This window comes from Diospyros lotus, chromosome 11 (genome assembly GCF_014633365.1).
Source record: "Diospyros lotus cultivar Yz01 chromosome 11, ASM1463336v1, whole genome shotgun sequence".
NCBI classification, from domain to species: domain Eukaryota; kingdom Viridiplantae; phylum Streptophyta; class Magnoliopsida; order Ericales; family Ebenaceae; genus Diospyros; species Diospyros lotus.
The window spans coordinates 30,152,379-30,174,893 of record NC_068348.1 but is presented as its reverse complement, the minus strand read 5'-3'; the positions used below and the strand labels follow the sequence as shown (position 1 = coordinate 30,174,893).

Below are 22,515 nucleotides of genomic sequence, written 5' to 3'. Positions count from 1 at the left end.
TAATATTTTATTTTTATATTAACGTAATATCATAATTCAATAATTATTATGCCCGAATAAATTGCTATTGGTGAAGTTAAACTTTATATTGAATTCTAAATTTATGAAAAGTCCGTGTCATGTATTCGTAACTTAATTATATAATATTATATTATTAGACTGTCACTTCATGCAACATGCTTTTCTCTCTTATTCAAATACAGTGATTTTGGAGGCAGCTCCAAAGCTCGCACTTCAGTTAGAGCCAAGTTGGGTTGGGAAAATTATTTTTAAAGAGATGGGGGGCGAGTGGGTACGCAGTATTAGTAACAAAAGATGAACAGCTTCACTTTTTCCAGCTACCCAACCTATATAATCCGCAATGGGCGAGTGGAAGGTCCGAGAAACACACTGCTTTTTGATACCCTTGTTTATGAAGTTTGTGACATTCTTCAAACTCAAGTATACTCAGAATCATGAAAGTCCACCTGTTTCTAGTGGGCCCATAAAAAATAGAATAACGATAGAGATCGCAAAATTGAGAGACCAGCTTAGATTTCCCCACAAGGGTAAAAATGCCTTCTTGCACCCTTGGTGGCTACTTTGTCCCTCGATTTCGCTATTTCTATCACAGTCCGAAAAGAATAGCACCCAACATTTTCAGATCGATTTTCCAAGCCATTAGAAGGCAAAAGCATAGGCAAGATGATCAAGCCACCCTAAGTAGATGGTAAGCCATCCATGGAATTTTGTGGTGGTTGGCCATTTTTTCTTCGACCATGGGCGAATCATGGAAACCTTTGTTGTCGGGCCATACATCAAAACTCAAGAGCACCAGCCATTTAAAGTTCAAATATCATCCAGAGAGACTTTCTACAAGCAAAACTGTCTGATATCTCATGGATGAGCAAGAAGTAACATCTTTTCTCTAATGAGCAAAAACAAACCACTGTTTTCTTCTCCTTTACTTTTTCCACAGTAGGGTATCATTGAGAAACACTAAATGTCATCTGTCGCAAAATCGGCCCATAACCTGCAGTTTATTCCGCATTGGCAAACACGAACAATCTGAGATTTTGTTCATGTCCGGGTTTGAATGGTTGGGTTCTTACCGAACTGGCTGCTGGTTGTAATGATTCTTCTCTTTCTTCTTGGCAGCAGCAAGTTTCGCACTTCTAGCCGCGGCCTCTGTGGCAGCAGCCCTGGCAGCAGAATCCAAGTCTTTATTGGCCTTTTTCTTCTTTGTAGTTATTTTTCTTAGCCGCTCTTTTACATCAATAACAGATGCATCTTCTTCAGCCTGCTCAGTTCCAGCAGTTCCCTCGGGCTAAATTGGCGACATTTGAGCTGCCAGGCTGGCCTTGCAATTCCTTGACCTCCTTGGAAGATTTATCCTTCTTTTTCTTTTTCTTTGCACCTTTGGCCTCGGTAGGGCCATTGTCCTCCTTTTCACCATCTCCAGCTCCATTTAGCTCTCCACCATTCTTCTCTTCAATTGAATCTGCAACATTTCAGTAAACAGGTCTCTTGGTAAGGCTATAATATATAATTTTATAAATGAAATGATTTTTGCAAAAGGAACCTCTCATGTTTCCCATCCAAGTCAGAAACAAAAAGACACCAAAATGGATATGTTCCAACATTTTGTGTGTGTGTGTGTGTGTGTGTGTGTGTTCTGCTTTTTTTACCTTTTCTTTGTTGGACATATGCCAGAATCCTATTGGAGGAGAAGATCAAAGGAGTTTCTAGTCATCAGATAATAGTGGGCAAAAGATTCAGCACTAGCATTTGCATGCTAATTCAAAGATGTGAAGATGGAACAAGCTATAAATTTCAACACTGAAAATGATATTCTTCCAAATGGTAAGGCAGAAACACAAAAGGGGAACCTGACAACTGGCCAAGCCAAACTCAAATGCAGGCATACCATTATTAAGCAGCAATATAAGATGTTGACATAATTACCCCACAACTCATCTGGAGCATTACCTGGTTTTGGGGAAACTCCAAGATCAGCCAAAAGGGCCTCAAGTTCAGCGAGTTCCTTTTTCTTCCTTTCCTTCTTAGAAAGCTGCCTTTCAGCCTCTTTAGGGACATTCACCACAGGCTCCGGTAGTACAGGGACCTCCTGTTCCTGGTCAGGCTCTTCCTCTACCTCGTCATCACCTTCATCAAGAATATCCTCTTCACTTTCACTTTCCTGAGATTAAAGATTGTCACATAACATGTCAAACACAACACAAAATTCCATGCATGACTAAAAGGACGAGATTGTAGGCATAGATGTAGCGAAACACAGGGAATAGTTAAAAAATGTACTCCATAACAACATTGCAGCCAATATATCAACTGACTAGAAGATCATAAATTCCAGTATCTGACTTATTCTGTTGATATATATAAAACTAGAGCTTCAGTAGAATTCTCCATAAGTGAAAACCATTTAGGAAAAAAGAAAGCACATGACCAATCTTAAAATGAAAGGGCTTGATCAATAAATAATTGTCCCAGACAACTGAAAATGCAGGCCCAAAATGAGAAGGGAAATTTATAGTTCTACCAAACAGACAACAATCTGAATCTAGTCCTAAGACACTGGCAGATCATTATCATCTATATCCAAAGAAGAGGGTCCTTATCACATCAAAACTAAAGGAAATGTTGCAGAGAAGCTTTTTCGTAAATGTCAGAAAATTGTCACTATCTTGAATAGTCACCACCTCCAAATATTTGATAAAAATTTTCACAGTAATTTTTTCCATCTCATCTCTCGCAATAAAAATGATCTAATGAAAATTTAAGGACATTTCAAGTTATTCACAGTCCAACATAAACAAGAGACATTTGGTACATAAAATTTAAAAATCCATGATAATATAAACCCCAGTCAAGGAAAAGGGCATAGCTGCCAATGGTTCAGACTCATGAAATTTACAACAATCAGGACTGATCCATTTAGGATGTACAATTCTCGTGTGTATATCTTCTGCTTATAAGACCATTCAGTTCTTTTCCCTGTTATCCCCCTCTTTTTCCTTTTTTCTGGAACTTCCTATCAACACTACATGTATATCTTCCTGCATGAGCCCCAACACAGGTAAATTATCATAAATTGTGAGATTTATGATCATTCAAGGAGTGGAAACTCCAAGCACCTCTTCCAACTGCTGATTGCAATGGTGATTGCTAGACAGGCCATAGATCTTTGCAAACATCCATGAGAGAATCAACTTACCTATTTCTATTAACTTCCATTTGCAGATTTAGAGTAGCTTTTGTGAATAATGAAGTCATTCAAATCTTTTGGCAACTTTTGATTTCCTTTCTTCATCCATTTCAACTTAAAAACTACCCACTTTTGTTCCTCAATATTGACAAGGTGTACTGTTAATCCTTGGAAACAAACTCATGACTATAAAACAAAATAAAGTCACTATCAAAAGCTTAACAATTTAATATAATCAATTAGATCCTGAAGTACCCCATCAACCACATCTGGAAATCTTACTCGACACTCCTAAAAAAGGACAAACAAACTGGCAAAGAGTCAGTCAACCTGAAAGCATGTGCATAATATGTACAAGAACCAATTCAGAAATGCCACGCAGTGGACAAAAATATTATAAATCCTAATTAATTTTGTCCTAAAAAGCAAAAGCAAAGGTCTTCCACATATTGTTATAAATATTTTTCCCCCAAATATCAATAAAAATCCTGCAATCGACATATTAAGTTAGTTAAAAATGGCAGAAGCCTTGTGCAAAATGATGCATGTAGAGCACATAGAGGAAGGGAATGGGGTGGGGTAAGAAAAATAATAGAATTAAGAATAGAGCTAAAGCTATTAATGAAAAAGTATCATTACGGCATTAATTTTGGAGCGCAGGAACAGCCAAAAATGAAATAATTGAAGTGTTAGGAGCAGTCAGTAGTCCAAGAGCAAAGACTATGATTTAAAATCAAATATGAATTTCCATAGTACTTTTCCAAGCAGCCTTGTGTTGCAAAACAACTAAATGAGTTACCCACAAAGAAATAATTCCCCATACTGAAGTGAATACCAAGTCATAACATCAAACAAAGCAGTCATGCTAAAATTACAAGTATGATCTACAAAAGGGTTGCTTCTAGGAAAGTGTTGTATAAATATATAATATCGTTCCAGATGAGATATATCACCACAATAACAAAATAGAAATATATATTATTGCAAGTATGTCCACTAAAGGCAAGCCTTGGAGCAACGATCAGTTTGCTCCTTTACGACTGGAAGGTCATAGATTTCAATTATGAAAATAACCCCCTTTGGTAGCAAAAAAAAGAAAGAAAGAAAGAAAGAAGTAAATGACCTCTTCGCAAAGCAAGGATAAAGCTTCTTATAAAAATGACCATCCCCTAATCATCAGAAAGCAGGGAACCTCATGCACTTGGATGCCTTTTACTGCAAGTGTATCTACTCTTATCATACATGTAAAATTACAATGGCATAAACAATTCTCAATTAGCAACAAGTAATGATGAGGGTCAGCAAGGAGAAGAAGAGTAAAATAGTAACTATCCTTACAAAGGTGTAAATGAAGTTACAGCACATGCAAATTTATTGGCTGTCTTGGTTGTTAAGAATAAAATATACTGCTGATCACAAACCATAATCAGCCGTTTGCTCCACCTTCCGTAGCCCGAAAATAGTGGATTGCATACAGTTACTTTTGTAGCTAAATATACCTCTATTCACAAATGAAAAACGAATTTGAATATTAAAAAATCCACCAGATATGTCATATCTTAGCCCATAATGATCTTACATTGCCAGCTTATTGTGGAATTAAACCAAGTCCTGTCCTGTTAACTCTAATTACAGAAAAGGATCTTACCTCATGAGTCATTACAGTAAACACAAGAGGCCCACATGATAATTCATAATAAATGTTACAAATAAGTTGTCATGTAAGAGGAGAGAAAGCTATTATTGTGTCTACATCATTGAAGGCAGGGAGAAAGTGTCATGTATATTGTATTCATAAAAGAAATGTAAAAAATTAGAAAAGAAGGAAAAGGTTACGAATTGGAGAAAAGTTGAAAATGAAGTTTTTTTTAAGAAAAAAGTAACCAATGGCATGTATACTTTCAATTAGCAAATATAGGGAATTTCCATACATGTACCCAACCACAAGTCATAACTACAGCAGACAAAAGATGACACGGGATTTTATGGGAGACAGATGAGCATCTATGCCATGTGTCATAATTTCAAACATATGTGAAGGATAAATAGGCAATTAAATTGAGCATAGGGAAAGAATTACTTGAACAAGTGCAGTTTTTATAATTTTAAATTAAAAGAATGACGAGAAATAACTCCTTTTTTATATAAATAACCATGTTGCTATATTGTGTCATAAATTAAATTGTATCAGCATGGCTATGCCACTCAGTATCCATTTTCTTTTCAATTTTTACCCCAATTTCCCATTAAAACCTTAGGGTTTTATCAAATCACTAGTTAGGATTATGTAACACAAATTACACACAGAAATCTAGATAAAGACGACACTAAAAATTTAACAAGGATTGGTCTCAACATACCTATAGCCATGACTTCAATAGCAAGGATAATTCACTCAAACAATCAATGGCATATCTTTTGAATGAACAAAACTACAAATCCTCTCACCATGTGGAACAAAACTGTAAACCCTCAACTCCAAACAATCTACTTTTTATTTTTTCGCCCAAGTCCAAACAATATACTTACTCTCTCACTTAGATAACACTAGTTATCAATTGCAGCACCCTTGTCAGTGGATACATATCTTGGATCAACCCATGGGTATAACAAAACACTGATAAACTCAAACACAACAAAATTAATTAATCATGTATAGGGATGACAAATGATCAAGGTTGATCTGGCCTGGCCTGAATTTGCCCTCTTTAACCCTTTTAATCAGGTATAAATGTTTGGGTGAAAGCAAGTATCAACTCGTTAATTTTTAGGAAACCCATTTATGATATGCGCGCCCAGGTTTTGAGAATAACCTCAATCTTTGTTTTATTTTCAAGATTACCACAGATATAAAGCATCTCGTTGCCTCCATTAGGACTAGAAACCTTCCCATTCTCTTTGAGCTAAGCCTCCCCTCAATCTTTGTTTTATTTACAAGATTACCACATATAAAAAATCTCATTGCCTCCGTTAGGGCTAGAAACCTTCCCATTCTCTTCGAGCTAAGCCTCCCCTCTACTATCTCCTTTATAACCATGGCAGTTGTTGTGACCATTGGTGGCGACTGCCTCCATCAATCATCCTCAGTTTCCATCAGTCATTGTCCTCAGCTCATTGTCAATGATTCATTCCGCAATCATCACATGGACACATGATTCTCCTTCATTTCCTTTCAAGAATCAAAGACTCAAGGAAATATAAAATTGTAAGTTCCATTGTGTTTTTGTGGACAGAAATTACAGATCTAAGACGATTAGATCTGTCCCAATACTATGGATCCAGTGTGAGCACAATTTCAATTCCCTTTTTTTTTTTGTGTATCTTAAGATATGTCCTTAGATCTTGGTTGAGTTATATTTTGTTTATATTCTTGAGATCTGCTCATTCAGTCATTCCCATATCAGGGTGGAGCATATTTTTGGGTTATTTGTTTTTAATCTTCATATCTACTTGTTCTCAGATCTGAGCTGAGAATTTTCTATTTTTATCTTACAATAGTGAATGATTTTATCTTCTTCTAAGGCATAAACATCAAAGAAAACCAAAAAGAAGAAGCTAATCATTTGGTCATCTAGCTTAGGGGCTTAGCCATTGGATTCGGTTTTTTTCCCTTCAAATGGTTGATCAATTTGATGAAAATAAAAAATTGAATCCAACCTTCAATTTTTTTATTGTTTCCAATCGAGATTTAAGGAACAAACTAGAGATAATAATAAACCTAATTCAAATTCGCCATAATCTTTGCTTTTCATTAAACTTATTGTTAACCTTACAGAAACCTACTTAAGCCATTTTTAGCCTAACAAAGACCTACTTAAAGTCTAGATCTTCATGGAGGAAAATTCTACAAAAATAGTCAATACACTTGCCTAGGATAGAAAAAAATGTTGGTAAAATTGCAAGTAGAAGGAAAATTATTTGAGGGATTTTGGTATCAAAAAATTAACTATGAGGTATAGCTTAGATACCTACAACCCATTAAGTGATTCTTTTTTTTTTACTTGCAACTTTGCCAACACTTTTCTCTACACAAAAAGCGTGTTGAGTCTGTTGACTATTTTTGTAGAACTTTCCTTCACGAAAATCTAGACCTTATGTAGGTTTCTGTTAGGTTAAAAATAGTTTTCAGTAGGTTAATGTAACACTAATAGTAAGTTTAATGAGAAGTAAATATTATAGCAAAACCTTAGGTAGCTTCCGAATTATCCCTACAAACTAATATATGGTACATACAACACCCAGCAATTGAAAGGGAAAATAAGCAGAAAAGAACCTTGATCATAATAAAGAAAGAAACGGAGATGAAGATTAGAAGTCTTTAACAAAAAGAATATTTAAGATACTAGATGTTAATGGGATATACTCTGTTATAATCTATTGCATAGAATTGGATACATTTTACAGTATGGTTATATAAGAACTTTACGACTAAAATAAAATATTCTCCTCTATCGTGGTTGTCATTATTTGGCCTCATTTTTAACATATTTGATGCAATTATTTTTTGTCGTAAAGAAGGAAATCTTCATTCATATCTGAAGATATTTTTTTACATTAGTCGTGCTAGCGGAAATTCTTAGTTTCTCTTAATGAGAAATGTTGTTTTATATTGCTTATATTCTTTTTGGAGAGTATGTCATTTGAAAGAGGTTTTATTTTTATTTTATTTTTTTGGCATTATTCTTGATATTTAGAAAGGATTTTGAGGTTGAGATTTTGATACAAGAAATTGGCTTACAATTTTTTTTTTATGTACAAATTTTGATATATGATTTGCAACTTGTATTAACATACATGTTTAAACCTGATTTGTATTAGTTTATGCAGTACGCACAAAGAAAAGTAGTTCACAACAAATCAACGATACTCAATAGTTAGTTTTATTTTGTTTTATGATATTGCTTAATTACATTTTACTAGAATATGATGATTATTTGAAATTAAGGAATGTAGGTAGTGATTTTTTATCATATATGGATGATTCATATATATTTTTGGAATTATGTAGTGCTTTTTGAAATTTTTATATCTAAATGAGTAGTCAAAATGTAAAATGCTACAATTAAATAATGTAAAGTATGATATAGTTTAGAAGACAAAATTTTAAGCGCGGCAGTCAGTGGATTTAGCGGATGAGTAGAAGGAGTGGAAAACGGGAATGGGTTAGGTAAATGAGGCAGGCTAGGAGTTAAATGGGGTAATCTTAATTGGGTCAGGTCGGGGCATGGTCTACTGCCCCAATCATGTCAAACACCTAACCCCCAACAGTACTTGTTTATTACATGGATAATAATACAAGGCGAGTTGTGTAACCCATTTAGCTAATAAATCATGTTAACACAAATTGACCCAACCTGACCTAACACAAATAACCTATTTAATCATTTACTAATTTAAAAAACTCAAAACCTATTAAGATTTAATATAACCCAACAAGCTATGCAATTAAACACAAAAACTATAAAGAAATAAATAAATAAAATACAAATCTAATATAAAAATAACTTCATCAATACATTACAAACTTGATCATTCAAGAGAATATCCAACACAAGTTTCAGCTCTGGATGTCTAAATGTATGGTACAGTTTACCTGAAAACTAAAATTCAAATTATATTCCAACAGTACAAAAATTAATAAAAGAATTAACATCATCCATCGCTGTCCAACAAATCTGAATGTGATCAATTTTCTTACAGTAATGGCATTCCTCATTTTTTTAAAAATCTCTTAATGGAGATCTTGGTCTTCTATGACAGTTAATTATCCTCTTGTCGCAATTGCTCCATCAAACTAAATTCTCCACACCTAGATCATGTTCTCTGCTTGAGATGTGCTCTCAAAATTGTTCTCATATCATCTCCAGTGTGTTTCTCCCAATTAACAGTATCTACACCAATAATTTGTGAGATCAGGACAAAGACTCTAATAGGAGAAATGCTTGTTTTTCATCCTCAAGCTTCACTTCTGCATTAAACAACTGACATGCTAGCTGATTAATGCTTTTTTTTTCTTTTTTTGGTCTGATAAGGCAAGATAGCTGATTAATGCATTTATATGGTCATGCAAATTACCCCACTCTTCTGTTTTGAGTATGCAAATCCATCTCCAACTTATCGCAAAATGCTATATTCAGAACCACATCTAGACCTTGTTGCATCATCTTGGATTGCACTCTGCCGCAGGAAAAAATTGCTCTTCTCATCAAACAACATCTCATACTCCAACAAGCTATACTCCAACAAGCTTGACACCAACGAAAATGCCCAATTTCTATACCAATCAATTAGGTTAGAAAATATCCACACAAGATAGGCCAAATCACCATTTGAGTAGTTGGTTAAAAAATTAAGACCAAAAAAGAAGCAATCAAGTTCCAAATCACTAAATCTCTTCAATCAGAAATAGAGTTTAAAGCACAACAGTAGTGGTCAATCCTAGAAGTCTTCTTGATTTTTCTGCAATATGGATTAAAAAATAAGAAACTGTTGCTCAGTTACACAAGTGAGTCAGCCTTCTAATTTTGGAGGTCATGGTGACTGGTGAGGCACTGGGTCTCCGATAATTTTCAACTCTCCTTCTTCACCAGTTGGCTTCTAATAGTTTGGTCAGGGTGTTTCTCTGCTCATCTCTCACAGGTCATGGTTGGAACAACCATCCAATCGGCAGTTGTTACATTGGTTGGGTCAAAGGAGTTTCAGTTGGGAGTGTGCTCCTCTCTACTATGAGCCATACAATTGGGTCTAAAAGGTTTGAATTTTCACTCTTAACAACTTTCAACTCTCCTCCTTCGCTAATTGGCTTCTAATCCCTTCAACATAGGTGTTCCTCTATCTAACTCTCACAGGTCATCAGCTAAAACAATCATCCAATTGGAAATTGCTACAATTGGATGGGCCAAAGGAGCTTCAATTGGGATGTTCTCCTCCTTTCTACTATGATTGATATTGTTGGGTCTGAAAAGTTCAGATTTTCTCTCCCCTTCAATCTAAGATAGTTAAGACAGCAACTTCTTATGTATGTAGCATTGTCAACAGCGACAACTGAGGACTGTTGGGCTTCAGCAGATCATTGGGCTTCTTCTTGTTGTCATCGAGAAAAAAGTCAAATCTGCACATGAGATCCTCCTCTTCTTGCTACCGTTGACTGCTTTGGAATCATTGGGATACTTCTCTTTTGTTGACTAAATAGATTCTCATCTTCCACAGTGGAGGCAGAACAGGGGCTTGCAATGAGTTGCTCTTAACTAGTATGCTTTGGTACAGTTGCAAGGAGGCCAAGTCTCATTGGGTTTTGGTCTCTGTTGCTTCTAGGATTATGCAACAAATCTTCTACAGTTGTCAATCAATCTCCTCTGTTGCACTGGTTGGTTATGTCGGCAATCAAATCAGTGATGGATGGCATCCAGAACTCCTTTGATGTGGCATCTCAGCTACCAGTGACAAATGACTCGCCTCTTTTCTTTCTTTCTTTTTTGTGAAATTCCTCTCCAAAAATTTTAGCATCACAATCTTTAAAACCTTGCTCTCTGATACCATTTGTTAGGATTGAATCTCACGAATGCAGAAATCAAGAAAAATAGAACATAGAAAATTTAACATAGTTCAATCTCGACAACCTATGTCCACAATCACAATAATGAAGATAATCCACAATTAGTGATACAACTCTTAAACTAACAAAACTGTAAACCCTCTCATGATACAGTTTTTGAACGAATACAAGTTTAAACCCTTACAACTCTGGTCTACATAACACAACTAATCTCTCACTGATATAATACTAGTTATTGAATTGTGCTGTGATACTCTCGCATTTGATATCTCTGTATAAGGGAGGCTTATTTATAGGCAACCACTCGGATTGAATCTCCTACCTATATCTTTATCTTTATTCAAAATAGGATTGAATTTTCTAGAAGACTTCCTCCCCATTTGATTAAAATTTGAGATATCTAACAGCTATCAAATTATCAATTGATTGGCAAATAATAAACCAGATTATCATGAAGGACCAAGATAGTATATCAACAAAATTCCTTTGCTAAACCATACACATATAAAACCAACGGATTGAGCCAAAACAAAACCGCAATATACATACCTCCAAAGGTTCTTGTTTGTCCCTAGTCTCTTGAGATTCTGGCAAGCCCCAAGCAGACCGAGGTGGAGCAGTAGTGACATAGTAGTCGTCGTCATCCTCATCATCAACATCCGCCCACGACTTCACAGTCAGGGGAGCTGGGGCCCAGAAAACCTGCTGCTCCGATTCCTTTGCTTGGGATTTCGAAGACCCTTTACTCTTTGAAGCCCCGCGATCCTTATCAGACTTCTTCTTCTTCCTGAGAGTCTCGAGAGCTGCAAACACGTTGGTATTGTTGATCACCAACGACCCTTCGTCCCTCCTCCTGTTACCACCGCCCACCATATCTCTTCCAGTCCCCAACACGCAATTGAAACAAACAACTTGTACAAACTAATCAAAGCCTGCGGACCCAAACTAAAAAATTACACAATTTCAGGAAAACGAATCAAATCCTCATTTCCAAATCGATAAAGGTTTCAGAAACCAAAAGCAAAAAAACTCTTTGTTTGCAATTTTACTTCAAAACAAATTAAAATTATGTCGATTCACAAATAAGGCCACATATTCCATCATTCCAACATAAAAACCTCACTACGAAGCCGATAATTAGCAAAATTAAGCGATCGGGGTGATTATAAGATTCAATGCATATCCGCTATTAAAAAGGCTAGGGTTTCTAAGAGATTGAAGGCTAGGGTTTCAGGTGCACAACATACACGGAGAGAGAATAGAGGGGCAAAATCAGGTTTCTAAGGCAGACTTCATGTGAATTCCATCGACGAGGGAGAGCTACGACTCCCAGGCTGGGAGAGAAAAAGAGGAAGAAGAAATGGGACTGTAATACGGATAACGTCGAGCCAGGCTTATATAGCCGTCTCTTTGACAAGATGGGTCTTGAGCTTTTGAATTTTCGCTAATCAACCCCTGAAGTTATCCAGAATTGCATCAGTGCTACCCTATTCACAAATCTTGATTTTTCCAATTAAATATGGGATTTTTGTCCAAAAAAATTACGCATCTTCAATGTTTTGATCTATTCTTGTTTTTTCCAAATCTGAGTCTACTAATAGTTTGGACTTATATAATTGTAAAAAAAATTTAAGATAAATTAAACTATCCACGATTAAAATAAAAAAAAATGATGAAATCTCTAGGTCGTTGAAAAATTATTTTGATACTTAAATTAACGAGTGATAGAAATGAAGAACACAATAAATAAGAAAGTAAGAGATTTGTGTGTTATAAATTATTATAATCATGTTTTTTTTTTAAGATTTTAGTGTACATTTTTTACCAATAATGCATTCATAAAATGATGTGATTGGTTACCTATTAACTTATGGAGATTTATAATTGCCTTTTATTCTACAATGTATGAAGTATGGCCTTCGTAGCCATTATTGATAAGTAATTTAAGGTTACGGTAAAATCTTAAACCAACTTTACAAAGTCCAGACTTAAATAAAAATACGTTGTACTTTTTCAGATCATAAAAATGTTATTATAATTAAGTTTCAAAATTCTCGAATCACGCTTATAGTTTTTCTCTTTACTCAAAATGGCTTGAAGATAATAATATGAATGCCAAATCTCCATGACGTGGCTAGCAAAGACTGAAAGTCAATTATTTGGGACCTATCAAATACTTTACCAATTATGTTATACGTTTTTATTTTTTAAATTTTTAGTTTACTTTATTTGTTATGTTATTTTTATACTATTTTTTAAAAATTTAGTAGTAATTAAAATTTGAGACATCAACAAGGTAAAAAAATGCATGCTTAAGACGACAGAAAAATTTTCAAGAATAAATTTGTACATAAATTAAGAATATTAAATACTTAATAACAAGTGTTCAATGGATTGAGAATTAAGATTTTCTTAATAATTAAGATTGTGTTTTCAATAATTTTTAACGCAAATTTCAGTTTTTATTTCCATTCATGCTCACATAAAAAGGGATGAAGCATGTACCTTCAAGAATAAGATTTTTCTTTTTTCTTTTTTTTTTACGATTTTCAAATTTTCTGCAACAAAAACAGTAAATAAATACCAAAGGGAGCATTGAAAGAGCAAGGAGTACTTATTAGTTATTACACCAAAAGGAAGGGAGGCTGCAACATGACAAACTCACTTCCAATGGTATTTGCATTCTCCATATACAAAAGTTTCCACACAAAATTTGGACACTACTTAGTTGGCTGCTGGCTGACTTAAGAATCAAACAAATACATTCATGGGGGGAGGGAGGGTGGGAATTAGAACGAATATAATATAGGGCTCTTGGCAAGTCAAGTAAAATTACAGGACCGACCTTCGTCTCTCTCTCTCTCTCTCTCTTTATAATCCCATTTTACCTATGCCACAAAAAATAGGAAAACCATGAGGAAGAAAATCAGTACAAAGAAGATCTTGATCATCAGCCACCTATTGGATGAGATGCTGTTGAGATATTTGAGCAGAGCCCCTTGCGCGCCCTCCACATTTGCCAATGTGTCGTCCATGTTTTCATCGATCCTGCCAGCCACAACCAAAGACAAATCAGTCCACAAGTTCAAATCCAAAATGAATGCGACAGCCCAATCAACATAAACGCATCCCCCAGTTGAGACAGGTTGAAATCATGATGAATCTTAAAAGCATCTTTAAGTTCTGGAAGTTTAGATGTGAAGGGCTGCATCTTGAAAGCAAGAAGTAAATACATCAAATTGAATCATTTAAAATGAATGAGATAACATGTCAATTATAATTCTTTCTTTCCTTCTCTAATGCTAAGTTGAAATACAAGGAGAAGGCAGAACGTCAATACAATAAAACAAAAGAGAGGTGGTCAGGCACAAACAATTCACTTCTAAGAGTGCTTAGCTTCAATGGGGTGCCTACATCCTATATGGGCTTGTGATTCCCTATAAAGAGCGATAAGCAAACTTCCAAAAGGGCCTAATATGAACATATACCAATGCTTGGCGTTCATGGTAATTCCTATACCAATATCGACATGATCGTAGTAAATATAACTAAAGGAACAATAAAATTCCCCAATCTTTCTTTGTAGATTTTAACTGTCATTGTCTCCATCACCCCCTTTTCCCCTCCCAAATCTTAGTTTGGCCGCCAAAACCATCTAATTGAAACCAATTCAGCAAGATTTTCTTGTCTTGTGCAACTCAGTTCAAAATTACTGATTTCAAATTTTGCTAGAAATTCTTCGTCATATTTCAGTTGCTACAACGAAAATATCCATCACGCACGTCTAGTCAAATCTCTCCCAACTCCATCAGCATTATCCTAGAGGGAGAACTATTAGATGATTACAAGAAGTCTACAATCTTATGTTTCTTTTTTTTTGGTCAAGTTTCTTCTTCCAACCATTGGATAATATTTAGCTTCGACTCAACATTCTGGGAAGCCTAAGGCCCTGGCAGGCTTCTCAGAGCTACATATCATCAGTTTCATCATCACAAATATCAGTGTTAACATCATCAGTTCCATCATAATAAAAACAAGAACCTGGCAATCATGCTTTTTAGTACTACTTAAGAAATTTAACAGAACCAGTTTGGTTAGAGCTACAGCTACACAGCACTAAGGGGCCCCATAGCAAAAGCAAATAACAGTTTTAGCTGCAGATTGCAAAAAAAATATGGAAATGAAAAATAAGAAGAGTACCTCAAGCAAAAGCCCATCACTCTTTGACTTAAAACCTCCACATCCCCATTAAGGAAGTGGCAGGAAATCCACCATAACTAGGAATAACAAATTAACATCTTTTTATACCCATTTAAGTAAAACATTAGCCAACATAATTTCATAACCTTCAGTGAGAAACCAAACACAATATAAGGCACAATCCATCCTGGAAATCCAAGAAAATTGCTAAGCTTCATCAAAATAGGTAAATTCTCCAACCAAAGAAAGCAATGGACAGCATGTAATAGACAATGATGTAGAAGAGCTGATCTCAGCAATGATAACCAAAGTGGCAAGGGTCAATTGCCTGGAATTTACTAACTTTAGTGAACCATGTTTGTAGAGCCCAAAGATTACTAACCACCAGCTAAATGTTAGGAGACATAATTTGTCTTCAGATCTCTACTCTTCTAGAAAGCTTTATATCGTGAAAGCAGGAAGCCAGAATTGCTTTTATGTAATGAATTTCTCTCCTGTTAAACATATCTTACATTCCAGCCCCCCCCCCCCCCCCAACACACACACACACAAAATAAATAAAAGAAAAGGACAAGAACAATGTATTTAAGGACAAAGAGAGTAGCTTCATTTAACTCAGTACAATGGTTTTCATGGATACAAGGAAAGCCAAAACCCAGTGTTACCTCAAATCAAAGAACTTGTGGCCCAACCATTTAACTCAGTACAGTGGTTTTCATAGATACAAGGAAAGCCAAAACCAAGTGTTACCTCAAATCAAAGAACTTGTGGCCCAACCATTTCCAATTTCTCTCCAATTGTTATAAGGAAAAGGAGTGGAACCCATCTTCATAAAGCATACAACATCTAGCCATATACAATATATTACAGCACCATAAACGGTAAACTAACAAGTTAAACTGGTAAACATGGTAGTACAGTAACAGAGATTTGTAAGCGCTGCCAAGTCCATTGAACTAAAGTTTTGCTGAAGGTTAAAATTTTCCCCAGTCGATAGTGACTGATCTAAGGTTAAATTAAATTGAGGAATGATGACATCATCATAGGTGTTTGGCATAGACAGGAGCAGAGAAAGAATTTAAACATCCAGTGTATAATGTCTCAAAGAGTAAAAGTAAAACCTTATGGCAATTTCTCCTTGCTGAGAAACCAAGGTTGCCAACTGATTGAAGATGTTACTCAGCTCATGAATGGTTGACTCCACATTTTGAAGAGCTTCAGCCCTACTCTGCATGTAACTGTCTTGTAAAGGAGCCGACAACTGTTGCTGCTGTTGATTCTGCTGCTGTAGCAATGGCCGAGTCTCATCCATTTGCTTCCCACTAGAAAAATAACCAAGGCAGCGGGAGTAAGGTGTTGCTAGTGCATAACTTAGCCCATCATCAAGTTTAATAGCATTAGAAAGACAAACTCAACAATAAAAATAAGTGATCAAACATAGCCTAGACATTAGAAGAACCTCTGTATAAATCCCAACATAAAAATATATTGTAAAATAAAACCAATTCAAAAGTTTTCAAGCTCTCCATTATATAATTAGAGAAGTAGGAATTTTTTTTAGAATCATAAAGAGAGAATCAAACTTCAGGTATGAGCAAATTGCCCAAATACAAATATATATTTTTTTAAAAGGGTTTATTATAGATAAAGGTGGCATCATAATGTCCTACAGCCCATTAAATTAGCCATTTACAAAATACTTCTTTGCAGTTTAGGTTTCATTTGCAGGTATATATTCATCATCAAGTTGATTTGTGGCATAGGGCACTCACTGAAACATATGGTAGATAAATCATATTTAATTCTTTTCTTAAGGGCACTTTCAACATTTGACCATCATTTGCTCAGGAAAGAAAAGTGGGAAGTTTCAAGCCTCTGAAAGAAACTAAGGACACTACAACAAGTTGTATGAAAGTGCTGATGGGCATCTTGGGCCTTACCCAGGGAATAATTGGGATGAAGATGGTGAGTCATTAGCCCAGGGGGGAGGAGGAGCAGCTGATGTATTTGCGGCCGATCTTGCAGCAATTGGACGTTGACGGACAAAAGGATTTGTAGAATCCTTGGAAGCAGTAGAAGAAAACAACTGTCTCCTATTCTCATGAACTTTCAAATTCTGCTTAACAGAAGCCAATGTATTTAGTCTAAGGCATGCAATACATTAAAGATGATCCAAAAAATAATGTCGAACCAAACAGTCACATAGCCCCCCATTTCATCAACCACCCATGCAGAGAAAGCATGCATATGCAGCAAAGTACAGTCTCACCTCTGTGCGCATGGTGAGGACTTCTTTGAACTCATTAGTAGTGCTCATCAGGCGGTTCTTTAAGTCATCTACAACTGTAATTGAATGACTGCTTGTGTCACTGTTCCCACTTTCATTTCTGGAGTTGCAAACAAACTGAAGGTCCACAACAGCTGAGTTGAGCGCAGTGATATCCTGCTTGATAACTGCAGTCAGCTCCTGAATTTCCATGGTGGGATCATCAAAAACAGATGTCCTCTTTGCCACTGTGGATAAAACAGGAAAATTAAATAGCAATTTTAAGTCATACAAATACACAAGATATCGCATAATTCAGCAGTTAACAAATAATGGCCAGGAATCAGAATGTATACATGAGGTACAGGGAGCTTTAAAAAAACCTCATTTGAATTAACAATTTACCACACAGTGAATGCACTTAATGCAGGATAATCTCTACAATGTCAAAAGGGAATCAGATCGCATTGAAATCCCCTCCCACATGTGTTCCACCTGACATGCACGCTCAAAAATCCTTCCTCAAAATCATATTGTAGTATGTTGTATATGCATGGCACCAATCCTTGTTGAGCTATTAGATCATGGATTTGTGTTTGTGTGTATCATGACTTGTATTATGACAATGCTTCATATGGTCTTGTTTTGGTAGGGCTCCATTTTGCAATAGATAATTCTTTGTATTATTGTGGCTACGCACAAATAAGGTAAATAGGTCAGTCTTACAACAATAAACAATAACATTAGTGTTGGTGAGGTATTACCTGGTATGGACTACTTGCTGGCAGCATGTGTACATGAAGAATTCCCTTATTTTTATGCTGATAACTGGTTTATGCAGTGAAAGATTGATATTTGATGTGCTAGGAATTCAAATAAATATTTTCATGAATTTTAGTCCATTTTTTGGCAATTATTCCAAGGAAATTCAGCTAAGTAGTACACGGAACAGCCTGCTGCAGCAGGTTGCAACTGAGGGTGTCCTAGGGTTACTGTATTGTAGATCAGGCCAATATTTGGGCATTGAACAGACAGGGATTGCTGCAGCCAAGAGGAGACTGACACAAGGTTTACCTAGTTACCTGTTTTGGGTTCGTCCGGTGTCTCTATCAGAGCAAGATAACAAAAAATTGCACCCATATCCAAGTCCTGACATGTGTCCTCTCTTTCTGCTATTCCCTCGTCTTCTATTCTACCAAAATAGAACATTATCACAACCTCAATTGTTGCCCCCAAAATCCTCCCCAATTAAATTTTCAACAAGTGTACCTTTCCCCTGTGCTTAGCCTTCAATTAACAACTAAATCCATAAAATAGCCATAGTTAAACCCTGTAGTAGCCACATTGTAGTGAAAAAGAATAATCAAGGACCCAACAACTTCCAAAATCCAACAAAATCTAGTTGATTTTTGATCTACTAACCCCAAAAACTTTCTACCAAGTAGAAAGCTTGCCAAACCCAGAACAAACAACCAATTCACTTATGGGAAAAATTTTACAATATCCAACAAATTCACTTATGGGAAAAATTTTAAATCTGAAAAACAGTGGCTAACTTGACTCCTAATCATCAATGCTGCTACAACAGATATTGATATGCCAATTTCCAACACTGACACACTATAATAAATACATAATAAAGATGTTGATACCGTATTAACCTAAATTAAGACAGAATACTTTGATCCAAAACTGTAGTGTCAATGTCTTGACTGGGCCGTGGACCTAATTTCCATTTTTCTGAATGGTTGATAAAAAGGTTCATGACAAGTTTGGACACCGACAAGGCCTGTACTTAGTAGATCTAATATACAGGTTAATAGAGTAATTCCTCTATGAATTAAATTTATCGTGTAAAAGTTTTGGCAACCCCGCCTGGAGGGATTAAGGCATGGTATGTGGTTGTTGTTCTATGGCCAATGTTCAACCTTGTCCATTTTCCTAAGAAACATCCTTCCTTTATGTCTTTAGACAATATCCACATCAGAAATTTCAAATACGAACAGAATTATCAAAATACTTGGCGATTCATTTGCTTACATTTTGCCAGTTTGGAAAGCTTCTGGGACGTCTGATGTATCCCAAACCCAATTCTGGACGCCCTCTTGTTGAACTCCGACTGCATAGCAACAGCTGCCCGCTGATCCTGTGATCGTGAACTGGAATTGCTACTGCTACTAGGCCCATTCTGCTCCGACGAAAATGACTTCTTTAACCTCTCCGCTACGCTCAGAAACTCCTGAGTCCGATCCCGAAAGGACGAATTGGCAGGTTTGACAGGCATTTTCGGAATCTAATTGAGAAATCTAAACGGCCTAATAAACACCTCCAATTGCAAAACCTGCTTGAATCCTCGAATACTGGATCTCGAACAGCGAATCAACCGCAGATCTGAACCAATTAAGCGACGCCCCCTTCCCTCTGCAGTCTTCAATTTGATCTCGCTCAAACACTCGCTCTATTCTCCAAACAAAAACTGTTGTCCTCTCAATAAACCTTCAAAATTCGTGTTCGCACGGCGAAATTTACCTTCGATTTCGAATCCGCGACACCACAAAACCAGATCCTGAGCCCTAAGATCACCGCTTTCAAATCTTCCTCGGAAAATCGACCTGAGACCACATAGCCCGAAGCCCTAGATCTGGCTCCAGTTCGCGGTGCCAATTAACTGGAACAGCTGGAAAGGAATTTGAGGGAAACCAGAAATGCGTCTAACTGTACCGCCCGATACCTTCTTTGCCACGATGCCCTTGTATTTGCTTTAATTCCTTCTCAATTTTATTTTTTTCACCATTTAAAAATTTAATTTTCTTTTTTAAATACAAATTATGATTAAAAATAGAAAAAAATATATTGAAGCAACCATCTTTTCTTCTTCTTGTTGCAATTATATTTAATTGCATTTAATCTACTAAAATATATTTTTGTTTTATAAATTAGTTTTTAGATTTTAAATAAAATTCATTAAATAATTTTAATTGAGTATAAAAAAATTTTAAAAATATTTTAAATTAATCAAAAATTTTCTTTCAAATGAGTGTTTTATTTATTTTTTCTACAAGTAATAATATATTAAAAAACGAAAAACGTGGACGATTTACATTATGACGTATCTCAAGCAATTGAAATTAAAAAAAAGAAATCACAAAACACACTAACACAATACTAGCCTACCATCATAACCACACAAAAAAGTGACCAAGACTAACATTTTCAAACTGGATCAATAATCACCAAACTCGAACAGTTAAACCATTTATTAGTCTTTCAAATCGCATATTTTTCTTTTTTCTCTATCTTTTCAATTGAGACATGTATTTAATAGGAATATACCCAAAATTATCTGTCACGTTAAAAGTAGAATCATCTTCCTTGTCCACGTAACCAATTTTAACCTTGTCTGTGATATCCATCTCTGTCTCAACAAGACACATTGTTTTCCTTATGCGAATCAATTCTCTCATATAAGACATATTCATATTCTCTTTCATAAAAGAACAAAATATATTTTCCATTATTGACTCAGTCTCAATTGGCTGAACATGAATAGATTTAGACTATGTTGAGCAATCTCAATAATGAATATATGAGATGATTCTCTCAATTCTATATAATTATAAATTATTTACTTTAAAGGAATAAATAAATATATTTTAAATTTTATTAATTATCCATTTTAAATTATTTTTGAACCAACATTTTGAAAACCAGACCAAAGTATTAATTGGAGAGGGGAAAGATTCACAATTTAGTTGTTCGATCGACGTGAAATTATAGTTAAATCGGTATGTATTTTTATGAAATAAAATAAATATATTAATTAATTTTATGATAAAAAAGTTTATAAAAATTAAATTTATTTTTTATATATTTGTAAACTTATTCGATCTCACACACATATATATGCATATTAAAATCCTATAATTTTTTTTTTTTGTGTAAAATGCTAAAATTTCAAAATATATGAGAATTAGGCTTAGTGCCTGAGTGCATATACCCCAACCCACACCAAGATAATATGTCATTTTGCTCTTTAAATCACAATACATAATTAATATAAAATAAGTCATCTCACAATTTTAGTTGTAGAAGTGTTTAAAATTCAGTTTGAACGATTAGTTCGATCTTCAATCTATCCAATGGCACCAGTAATTTTTAATTCATGACCAGTTCAATACCGAAAACTAGATAGACCGATTAGATGTTATAAAGTTGAATATTATATTTTGAAAAATGTAAAAAAAAAATGTTGAATGTTATATTATGTTATTGTTTTGTTTTGTAAATTTTGATATTAAATTAAATGTTAAATTTGGTGATTATTTAATTTATTTTATGGATGTAAGGGTTAATTAACCTAATTTAGAACATTGCATTACTTTGATTTTTATTTAAATATTTTTTTGAATAATTTTTTGTTTGAACAACATATATAAACATATACTTATATTTTTAAAATTTTACATTCAAAAATAAAAAATATACATATATATTAGATCAGTAAGAACTGGTCTGGTCTTCAATCCATAATTTTTATGAATTCTAATCCAATTTGATTTAGTTTAGATTGAATAAACACCCTTAATTTTACGCAAATTATATCACAAATCCTTGGTAATAATAATTAACAAGAACAACTTTACAAAATTAACTATAGCTTGCTAACAACAGCAATAATCAATCTAATATACAATAATGTTTTTGAAAATGCACTTCATGAAAGGCAAAATTATAATGCCCTGAAAGAATATATTCCAAATGAAGTACTTCTTATTTGCAGTGATATGTTCAAAAAACATTTAAATTTTAAGATTAATTTTATATAAATTATATAATTCGGTAGTTTCTATAATAACTCTACACTTGTGGTTATTTTTTTAAAGGGCAAGTAGTAAAAATAATCCAAACATTTTCACGAATTTACAACTTTATTCAATCGTTTTAATTTTAACAATTATGTACCAATTGACTCAATTGAATGTAATTTTATCCAATACTTAAAATTAATTTAGAAGACATGTGTTAATATTAACGTGGCACGTCACGTGATTAAATGTAAGATTATATGATACGTGGAGTGTCACATGAGTATTATTTTAAATCGATTTTAAGTATTGGATAAAATTGCACCAAATTGAAACATAATTGTCAAAATTAAAATAATTGGATAAAGTTACAAATTCGTGAAAATATTTGGATTATTTTTGCTATTTTCCCTTTTTTAAACAATGCCATTTCTATAACTAGTTAATTCTATTACAAATTTGCATGTTGAGTTTAATTAATTAG

The 22,515-nt window shown here is 34.6% G+C and overlaps 1 protein-coding gene and 1 pseudogene across 1 annotated transcript; both read right to left on the bottom strand.

Moving 5' to 3' along the window:
* Window positions 1-636: 636 nt before the first annotated feature.
* On the bottom strand, window positions 637-12,136 carry LOC127813025 (uncharacterized; annotated as a pseudogene).
* A 1,219-nt stretch (window positions 12,137-13,355) lies between these two features.
* LOC127813480 (syntaxin-32) lies at window positions 13,356-19,947 on the bottom strand. The gene is made up of 5 exons (XM_052354449.1): window positions 19,267-19,947; window positions 17,230-17,474; window positions 16,901-17,076; window positions 16,082-16,282; window positions 13,356-13,808 (listed from the first exon to the last, which is right to left on the bottom strand). The coding sequence occupies exons 1-5, from the start codon at window positions 19,508-19,510 to the stop codon at window positions 13,649-13,651; spliced, it is 1,026 nt and encodes a 341-aa protein (XP_052210409.1). The 5' UTR covers window positions 19,511-19,947; the 3' UTR covers window positions 13,356-13,648.
* Between the last annotated feature and the right edge of the window lie 2,568 nt (window positions 19,948-22,515).

Excerpts from the sequence above, each read along its gene's own strand:
- LOC127813480 (XM_052354449.1), bottom strand. The coding sequence starts at position 19,510 with ATGCCTGTCAAACCTGCCAATTCGTCCTTTCGGGATCGGACTCAGGAG. Across the intron at positions 17,475-19,266 it reads GCTTTCCAAACTGGCAAAAT|TGGCAAAGAGGACATCTGTT; the intron begins GTAAGCAAATGA and ends TTTTATCCACAG. Across the intron at positions 13,809-16,081 it reads CAAGGAGAAATTGCCATAAG|GATCGATGAAAACATGGACG; the intron begins GTTTTACTTTTA and ends TGTGGCTGGCAG.